The 10000-nt window shown below is 36.2% G+C and overlaps 2 protein-coding genes across 5 annotated transcripts in view; one reads left to right on the plus strand and one right to left on the minus strand.

Moving 5' to 3' along the window:
- LOC125045465 overlaps positions 1-1583 on the plus strand; it is a 15853-nt gene extending 14270 nt beyond the window's left edge. The window contains exons 2-3 of the mRNA XM_047642740.1: positions 1-912; positions 1414-1583. The exon at positions 1-912 is cut by the window's left edge and continues 1905 nt beyond it. Coding sequence (XP_047498696.1) covers positions 1-912; positions 1414-1471 — 970 coding nt within the window. The 3' untranslated portion in view covers positions 1472-1583. The remainder of the gene's footprint in view (positions 913-1413) is intronic.
- Positions 1584-3546: 1963 nt separating this feature from the next.
- LOC125045468 (protein PRRC1-like) overlaps positions 3547-10000 on the minus strand; it is a 16831-nt gene continuing 10377 nt past the window's right edge. For all 4 annotated transcript variants that reach the window (XM_047642742.1, XM_047642743.1, XM_047642744.1 and 1 more), the window contains exons 3-9: positions 9319-9832; positions 8521-8717; positions 8225-8327; positions 7716-7883; positions 6404-6473; positions 6130-6249; positions 3547-5730 (exon numbers count right to left, since the gene is read on the minus strand). In XM_047642742.1, the coding sequence (XP_047498698.1) occupies positions 5614-5730; positions 6130-6249; positions 6404-6473; positions 7716-7883; positions 8225-8327; positions 8521-8717; positions 9319-9832 (1289 nt within the window). In that variant the 3' untranslated portion in view covers positions 3547-5613. The remainder of the gene's footprint in view (positions 5731-6129; positions 6250-6403; positions 6474-7715; positions 7884-8224; positions 8328-8520; positions 8718-9318; positions 9833-10000) is intronic.

Raw genomic sequence — 10000 nt, forward strand, 5'->3', positions numbered from 1 at the left:
GAACAATAATCAAGTGGAATACCTTGCTGCAGGATTCTTAGCCGTAAAAATCAGGCAAAAAGAAACAAAGCTGGAAGACATTCAGGAGGAAATTGGAGACATAGATAATTACCAAAACTTCTTAGGATATCTGGTAGGACACCTTGTGCTTTGCAGCCAGCATGAATCAGACCTACTTCACTCCAATATGCAGTGTCTTCTAGACCTGTTTGATTCTGCAGAAGTACCAAAGGACAACTATAACTATTGGTGGAATATATTTATTGAATCACAACACAATGAGATATTGGGTATGAAGATTGCTAGTGAGAAACTTCCACAAGATAAGTGGGTTCTTAATGCTGAGCAAGTAGTTTCAGGTCTTAGACTTCTAAGCTATACACCAGTGGTTCTAAAATGTCTTATAATTGAAATATCTTCAGATATTGATCCACACAATATTAAATACTTTAAAAATCTAATGAAGGAGCTTAGAATAAAACTAGAAACTCGTCATGATAAGACACATCCAATTTCAGTTGAACTCCATTTTTGGCATCACTATGAAGAGCAGCATGACAAGCCTTCAGATGAGTTTATAGAGACTTTATTCCCTTGGGGCCATCTGACCAATTTTACAGGTAGCATCGGAAACCCTAAGAACGGGAAAGATGTCTTAAGCTACTGCATGAAATTGAAGTCTATTAAAGTTCAGGTGATGACCGTTGCAGCTTTAAAATCACTTAGCCGCAGTTTGAATGGCTTCTATAAATCTCTCAAGTATATATGCATTGTCCTTGCACTCCCAGACGAAATCCCTCTCAAAGAATATCCACAGCTGAAGAAATTCAACAATTTGGAGCTTTGTGTGAAAGGCATTCAAGATGTTAATAAAGGACCATGGGCAGATGTCATCAAACATATGTATGGAGAGTAAGTTTTTACCTCAGTTTTATTAGTTTTTAAACTTTATTCTAAATGCAAATAATTATCATTAGTTACTTGCTGATTGATTCTGTGAAAATATATACCATTTCATTTTTAGCTGTAGTTCAAGCCTGTGTCTTTTTCTTTATATATATATATATATATATATATATATATATATATATATATATATATATATATATAATACTGCCATTCATGTACATTTTTCTTATTAGACACCTGTGAATTATGAAATGTGTTTTCATGATTGGTGAGTGATTTTGCATGGTACAACCACAAGTACCTAGTGAACATCACACAAATATATGTTGTACATGATCAGGCATACTGAAGATGATTCTCTCACTTTTTCTCTTGCTGTTTTTAACATTTTGCAGTCCCACAGTATATTACAACCTAGACAACTCTCAGTTATATATATATATATATATATATATATATATATATATATATATAAAAACTAATTATGAATTTTTGATTTTCCAGTAAAGAAATGCCAAACACTGACTGCAGAAAAGTAAACAGGCACCTGAGAACATCATGAAGCTGGTGAAAAATGTACATGGTTCTTTCCAAGAAATGATTGTGCAAATCAATACTTATGGCATATTCAAAAACTTGTGTTCCATATTTGGTTTCAATAAAAAGTTTGTCCATTGGGGTGTTTTCATGATTTTGCAGAATTACTAATAAACAAAGAATGGATTGCTGTAATACAATGGTTGCCACCTCTAAGTTGCAAGGTGAGAGAAAAAGTTAATACAATTTTTACTGTTAATAATGATAAGAGAGCAAAAGTCCAGAAACAAAGTGTGTAAAATAATTATAATAGTTTGAAGAAGTAAATGTGTTAGTTACTAAAGGTAAAGTGTTGTAGCAAAAAGGATGGCAATAAGTTAAAGATCAGGATAAGATGTGCTAGATGTCAAAGGTTGTAGGATAGAATGGTAGTGAAAAGGGTATAGACGGGAAGCAAATGGAATACAGTGGGGATTTGTAAATGGGGATGTGGTTAAAGGTATAGGGCAATCAGATCAAATGGAGATTCTGTCTGAGGAAGGGAGAGCAACACTTTGAGGAAACTACATAAAAGCTATTATGAAACAATCAAAGGGTAATACAGTAAGAAACAATAGTTACAGGAGTAGGAGCAGGATCCAGAGAATAAAATAAGGGAACAGGGTTTGGGAAGAATGTCAGGAGGGGAGGGATCTGGAGGACATTGTTATGGCATAAGGGCTTTATGTTAGCATCTAAGTGGGAGTGGTATGGGGAAGGAAGAGGAAATGGTGATGCACATGGTGGAGGAGAGGATGGGGTGTTTTTTGAGTGAGTGGGATGAAGAGGGGTAGGGGAACTTGGAGGAAAATGGATATTGGTAAATACTTTGAATGCAGAGCGAATAGAAATGAAGGGATTAGAGGGTGGATGAGGGAGTGAATTATTCTCTTGAGTCAGGTTTTTGAACTTTTGGATGCCTTCAAGATCTTCTGGAGGGGAGCTGGGTGGGGAGGTCTAAGCAACAAAGGTTTTCTTATGTGGAGAAGGGGGAATAGATGTCTGAGGAGCAGAGGAAGAGGTGAGTGTAAGAGAGGATGTGGTAGGAGAGGATGGAGCGAGTGAGGAGGAGTAGGGATAAGCACCGGGGAAGGGGTATAGTTTGGAGTATCTGGATTTAGACAGGAAAAGGAATTTGATTGGGGGAGAGATAGGATGGTTCAGGGCGGAGGGAAAAGATACTGGGGCAGATGCTGAGACTTCTAGAGAAGATAGGTGAGTGGAGCTAAGTATAGAATACCATGCAGTAGAAGATGGAGTGGAAGATGTTGGGAGAGAGGAAGGGGTGTATTCTCAAGGTTGAGTAATGACCTGATGGATGATTTAGAATGGATAGAGGTGACTGCAAACTTCGAGAAGGGGTATAAGTATCAATGGTTGGAGCTGTGGTCAAAGGAGAGGCAGGGGTTGGGAAACCAATGAAATCAAATTTAGATAGGCTAGATGATAAAGGGGCAAGCCTTAATGCCCCTAATAAGGGTAAAAAGTCTTCATTATTGGCCATGGTGAGCCTGAAATAAATGTGGAGAGGAAACTGCCTAGCCCTTACCCCATGTGGGGTAAGGGCTAGGTAGTTAACCAAGGGAATACCATACCGTGCCCGTGGCTCCCAGAGGTCATTCATGACAGACACAGTGCTAGCCTTTTATTCTTTCTGCATGGTTCTCACACCTTAGGAAGTAGACAAAAGAAGGGGATAAGGAAGAAAAGAAAAAGAAAGGGGTAGAAGAAAAGACCATGTGAAATTAGTTGAGATGAGGGCTGAGGTCCAAGGGAAGGGTGATCCCCTACATTGGGCCCCAGTCTCTGTCTCATCAGCCCCCCATGACAACAACGAGCAAGGGATTAGGGGGGGGGGGTAATTTGATTGGAAAAACTAAATTAAGGCAACTAAAGATCCATTTTATTAAAGAGCTTTATCAGGTTGTGCTTGAGGAGACAGTGGAAAAGAATAAAAGATAGAAACTGGCTATATAAAATTAGGGAGAGTGAGGATGAGGAGGGATACAGTAGGGTGTACCATTGCTAATTTAACTACAAAATCAGGATGGAAAATTCGTATTTTATTTTTTACTTTTTATTATCATGTGAAAATATAATAAAGCTAAGATTCCATGGAACCACATAATAAATAACCAATTACCAGATATGTTAAGTTTTCTCTTCCAACACTGAAAATGCACATAAAAATAAAATATGGTATGTCTGTATGTGTGTATGCTAATATTTATTTTTATGGAAGCAGGCACATATGTTCAAAGTGTATATGCATTAACTATCATGAACTGGAAAACTAAATGTATTCTTTTGTTTGTATGTTCATATTTGTTTTGTATGAGTAGGTATATGCTTGTTAGTGTACACACATGCACAAATACTATGAATAACACTAAAAACAACTTAAATATGAGATACTAATTAACTGGCAAAACTGTTTCTTGCATTTCCATAATATATAAGGTTCTTTGATATTTTAAAATATAATGGTAATATGCACATCAACCATTTGCAAATGATGCATAGCTTATAAAGAGTTCAGTCCAGAAGATATATTATACAAATAGAGGGATTTGCTCATCAACCTGTTTCTTAGTTTGTCAAAATAATCTATATTTAGAGTTTAAGCTGACTATTTAAAATTTCACTACATACAGAAAATATTCATATGTACAAAGAAAGAACAGAAATTATCTGAACATGAAAATTATTTCTTCAAATATTCTACACTGAAAAAGAAAGCAGATACACAATTTTTATCAGAGGAAAGGGGTATTTGCATCTAAAGAGGTTTATTTTAGTTTTAGCACAACAGTTAGTGAAATAGCTACTATTGATATAGGATTGCTTAAAAATCTTGAGAGTAAACACAGCTCCTAAGATAACCTTAGAAAGAATATTGAGGGAAGGAGAGCTATGAAAAGAGGACAGAATACATCAGTTAATTAAGGAGAACTGTTATTGTATGTTACACTTGGCAGATCTTACATTTAAAATACTAAATATTGGGAAAGGCACTTTTCATGTTATGTCTTACCTATAAAAAACACTGTCTAGTATTTGTTTTTATTTCATAGTTTCTTATATATTTACTTGCTAATAAAAAGTACCCTCAACCCTGTGCAATAACTTTTGATACTTTGCGTAGAGTTCTTCAATTTACTTTTTTATTCTCTCTTTTCACCCAATAGGTGTAAAGTATACTCCACACTCTCTCATCACCAATCATATAAAGCTGAGGTACTGAAAAAAAGGTATATATACAGTGCCAGAAATAAAACTACATATATATTGAAAGTTCTATCCGTAATGCTCATGAACAATCAACATTTCTTGCAAAACAATGAACCTCAGGCTAAATAATGCAGTCATGATTATAAAATTACTGTAAACAAACTGAAATGATTTCTGAAGCACTACATTATCGTATTCAGAGACTATATAACTGCACTTGTATCTATCAATACCAAATACATATATATAAAAAAACAACTATAATATGCAATCATATTTTTGAGGAGAGATTCCCTGGTTTCTTGAAATACTGAACTAATTTGCATGCACATTATTTTTTTTACAAATAGGGTCACAAACAGCCTTTACATACTTAATGGCATTTTCTGAACATATGTTTATATATATTTATATCTGTTGTATAGAAAACTTAGTTCTCTTTACATTGGGATTAATGAAATGATTACAAATACTTCCAATCCCAGCTTATGCACATGGCGCATACAGTTCCTAACGATAGCACAGTTATGCCTTGATTTAGCTACATACACTATAATATAAGAAAAATTGCACATTTGGCAGAATCAACCAACTGTTTACAACAAAACCAAGAATAATTTTTTGAAATATCAAAGAATCTTGCAACAAGACTGCACTATTTCAGAAAGTTGGGGGGAAAATCACAGAAGCACTGAACAATGAAAGATACAAGGAATAATATGCAAATGTAAATATAATTCCCTATATGTACTAGTGCCAAAATAGTGTCATATTTAAGTACCCTATTTGAAACCTATAGGGGGGGGGGGGGTAGGAGACCCAAAACAAAAGTAGGCAGGCTTCTTGAAGCAATTTTCTCCATCAATATCCACTCATGTTGATAACGATGGATGTGTGTTAATGGTTTGGTGGAAGTCGGGCTTTGTAAAGGCTTGCAAGAGCACGTGCGGCCATGATGATCATGTCTCTCCGAGGCACACCAATTAAACTTTCCTGCCAGTGTGTGTGATGCACCTGGAAAGGAGGGGAAAAATAAATAATTGTATAAGGTGAATAATTTATTCAATTTGGTTTATGCTTCTTTGTGTCACACAACCTGCCATTTATATTTATACTCTGGCAGGTATGAATGGGGAAACTAACAGAGCATATCATGACAAACATGATTGTTTAATAAATAAATAATGGAAAACTAACAAAAAAAATATTACCAAGTAATAATTCTTTGTTATTGTTCTTAAAATATACAGCAATATGGTTTAATCCCATTAATAAATAATAATTTAATGAAACTCACCATTAACTAGTGAACCTGACTAATACTTAAAACTTTTATTTCACTTGAATGTTTTTAGGAAGAGATGAGAATAAATACACACAAGTATGCTATAGTTTGTACAGACTAAGTTATACCTGAAGATTCTGGCTTGCAATCTGTCCAATGGTGGTGGAAAAGCCAGTGTTTTTGTAAGGATAGTCATTGGCAGTGGTGGCACGGGCTTGCTCGACAAAGCCAGGTGGAATTGGAGTTACCTGTGGACCATTTGTAAAGAGAGTTACTAGAGCATCTCGATGTACAGTATTGTAGTAAATCATATTGGCAAATTGTAAAAAATTTAAGCAAGTACCCTTCTCTTCACAAACGTTAAGATAAAGTTCTTGACATTAGACATCACATAAAACTGACCTGGGTATAGGTTTGCAGGATAATATCTTCTCCAGGGTCATCAAGCAATAATACTCCAAGATCATACCAGCTAAAAACAAAGTCAATATTGAGTTGACAAATTTATATAAAAACTGTTGCAGTGGTGAAACCAAGACAAGAAACACAATTGCATAAGTACATGCACACATCCACACACACACACAAAGAGTGGGAGCATCCTGTTTAATATTAAATACTGTTCTTATATCCTTTATTCATCATCAAAATACTAGATCAGTACTCAGTTCTTGTAATGAAACCAATGACTTTGTCATATTGTGCACATGGACCCCCCCCCCCAAAAAAAAAAAAAAAAAAAAAAAAAAAAATCAGTCAATCACTTAATCACAAGATAAACAACACACTTAAAAGTTCTCATAATAATAATAATAATATTCCATGCTACAGCAACAATGAAGGACTAGATACATATATAGAAACAAAAAAACATGCACACAGTAATAACAACACAAATACTGATACTACAGAAATATGATATAAATAAATATCAATTCACAGCATACCCACATCTAGGCTGCTATTATTTTCTACACGACATGTTACATGTAATGTAACATGTGGATTACATGTCATATTACATGTAACATGTAATCTACATTTCCATCTTGATTTGATTTGATTTGATTTGATTTGATTTGATTTGATTTTTTATTTACTTGCTTATTTTTTGGGCCCATAAATTTTACTTGCAGGAATCTGACCATTCAGATACAACACCACCAAGACATATAACTGAAGCACGAGGATATCTCAAATGGCATCACTGAATAGCATAGGATGGTTTTCAAGGCTAGATATATTTGGTAGCTATATGACTTTAATGTCTACGACATTTACTTTTTTTAACCATTAACCCACTGTTGCTGGGAAAATGTGTTCGCTGTAGTATTGTTCTATGAAATTTCTACACATAGATGACTCCACAATATCAATGTTATTTTTATTAGAGACTAATATATTATTACTGTGTTATTGACATTACTAATAGCAATATAAGATATCAGAAAATATTTCCAAAAATTAAGGAAAGGGGTAAACAGGTGAGATAGGTAGTATTCATAGTTTGATTTTTGATGACTTAGAACTTGTGGAGCCATCTATGTGTAAAGACAATCAGTAGCATAAACTCACAGTGGGCATGGCATGTATGCATATGCCACCTTTGGCAGCTTTGGGTTAACCATTAACTCATCATCAATTACAAAGAATTGATTGGGTATGACTGAACTTGCAATAATAATTTACTAAACTCCTAAATAACAATACGTACCAGTCTGGTGTAAATTCAGCAATGAAGTTCTCTACAGCAACAATAGGCTGTTGTGGATGCACTCTGCCTGAGGATCTGAGAGAGTTAATTCGCTCCTCAGCAGATTGGAGGGCAGCCTCGAAACCAACTGGTTGATTTGCTATGCCTTCTACAGAAGCTGGCATACCACTGAAATAAAGCAGAAATGAAGAGCCATAACACTTTTTAATGTATATTTTTTAAGTCTAGAAGTCTCTTTCATCGTGGACATCCAAACGTCAAATGGATTACTTTCTTCTTTCCTCAACCTGATATATACACCATAAATACTTTTTAACTCCCAAGTCCTCTGCTATCGATAAAAAATGCATTCCATGTTGAACTGACAATTCTGCATAAAAAAGTAAGACCAAAACAAAAGTTCTTACAAAGCACACATCCTTGAAATGGAACTATAACATATCTTTCTAACAATAATGATAACAGTCCTTATAATGTAAAAGTAAAAAAAATGCAAACTTGCTACATACCTTACTGTAGCCTTGCCAAAGGTTTGTTGAAAGGCCTCTCTCACTGCTCCTACTTTCACTTCCTTGTCTGAGGCTACAATGATGTCCATATCTCCACCAGAATCTAGTGAAACACCAAATTGAAATAAAATATTTACATTGTTATCTCATTTTTTTCTACAACCTCTGTATGCTTTAAAAAATATCTATCACCAAACACCAACTAGAAATATATTATTTATGTATGACAAAAATGTGATCATACCAAATCATAAAGTAATATCACACACACACCAACATTATTAATATATACTTACGAATGAATTCCTTCATCTGTGGGTCCAAAGTAGTGATCATGGTGTCCATAGAATTCTTGGCCTTCTCTGCCACCCGATGACCGACATTGGACACGGTGCCACGGATCCAGCCCAGCCAACTGCCTTTGTTTCCTGCAGGTCCTCCTACACCAGGTGAACCCAGATCAACTGCAGCAGAAGCATCTACACTACCTTGGCTGAAGGAAGGGTAACCATAGCCATAGCTTACATGACTTGTTCCTATGTTCATATGTACACTTCTAGCATCATGCGCAGAATAGCCTTCCCCTGTGTGCATGTCAGTGTAGCTATCTAAGTGATTGTAGGATTTGCTCATGGAGAAGGGAGACAACTGTTCCTGATGAACATCTAAGCAAGGGGGGGTTGGGGCAGGAGGGGGATTATACATTGGGTTTCCTGGCATATAGAGGGGGTAACTATGATGGCGTGAGTGACCTTTTGTGTTCACAGTGATACTGTTCTGCCTGCTAATGGGTAGGAAAAGAAGAAGAACTATTCAAGACTCTGTGGTTGTACAAGAATGATAGAAAACTAAGAGGAAAATAAGAGTCACATTCAACATAAACAAGGGAAAAGTCTAACCATTTCTTGAGGCAATCTGAATCTGAACATTTCATCTGAACATCTTATAATAAAAAACTTTACTAAGGAAGGCTCACAGTAACTATAAATCATATAATTTCAAAATACTGAATTCAAGTACTGATTTTACTCTCATATACAGTATATCACAACCATACCTATTCTCTTTTTTTTATGCATCATGTAATGACTTACACAGCAGGAGCCACTGGCTGACTGGTGATGGGTGGGTTGGAGCTCGATGATGTGAATGAAACAGGCGGTGCTGCACTTGCTACTGGTGGAGCCAGCTGATGGCCTCCAGGTGGCATTGAACCACCAGACACAGATATTGGAGGAGATGGCCCCCGCACTGCTGCAGGGGGAGGAGTTGGACCACTGCCAGGTGCTCCTGGGTACTGGGGCATGGGTCCTGCATTGGAAGGTAGCACATTCCCTGGGGATGGAATAGGTGCACCCATGGATGAGCCTACCACTGTGGTATTACTGAGGGAATATGGTACTGTGCTTGGTGGCTGAACAGACATGGAGGCCTGATGTGGAGTAGGTCCGGGAGGTGGGCCAGACGGTGGATTAGCTGGAAGTGGATTAGGCATTGCACTGGATGAGAGGCTTGTAGGAGCAGGTGGGCGTGGAGAAGCTATGAAGGATGGTAAGGCAGACGGGGGTGGTACATTTGCAAGAACTGAACTGCTGCCCATTGAAGCTTCTGAAAGGAAAGAGAAGAAAAAAGTTAGACTGATGGACACATTTTTATCAGAAACAACTGATTTATAAAATCACAGATAAGAACAAATAATCAAACATGATTTAATATCTTGTGCCCACAATCTAAGCAAAAAGCAATTAAATGAAAAAAATTAAGGTCATACTTCTT

The sequence above is a fragment of the Penaeus chinensis genome, chromosome 37 (assembly GCF_019202785.1).
Source record: "Penaeus chinensis breed Huanghai No. 1 chromosome 37, ASM1920278v2, whole genome shotgun sequence".
NCBI classification, from domain to species: Eukaryota; Metazoa; Arthropoda; class Malacostraca; order Decapoda; family Penaeidae; genus Penaeus; species Penaeus chinensis.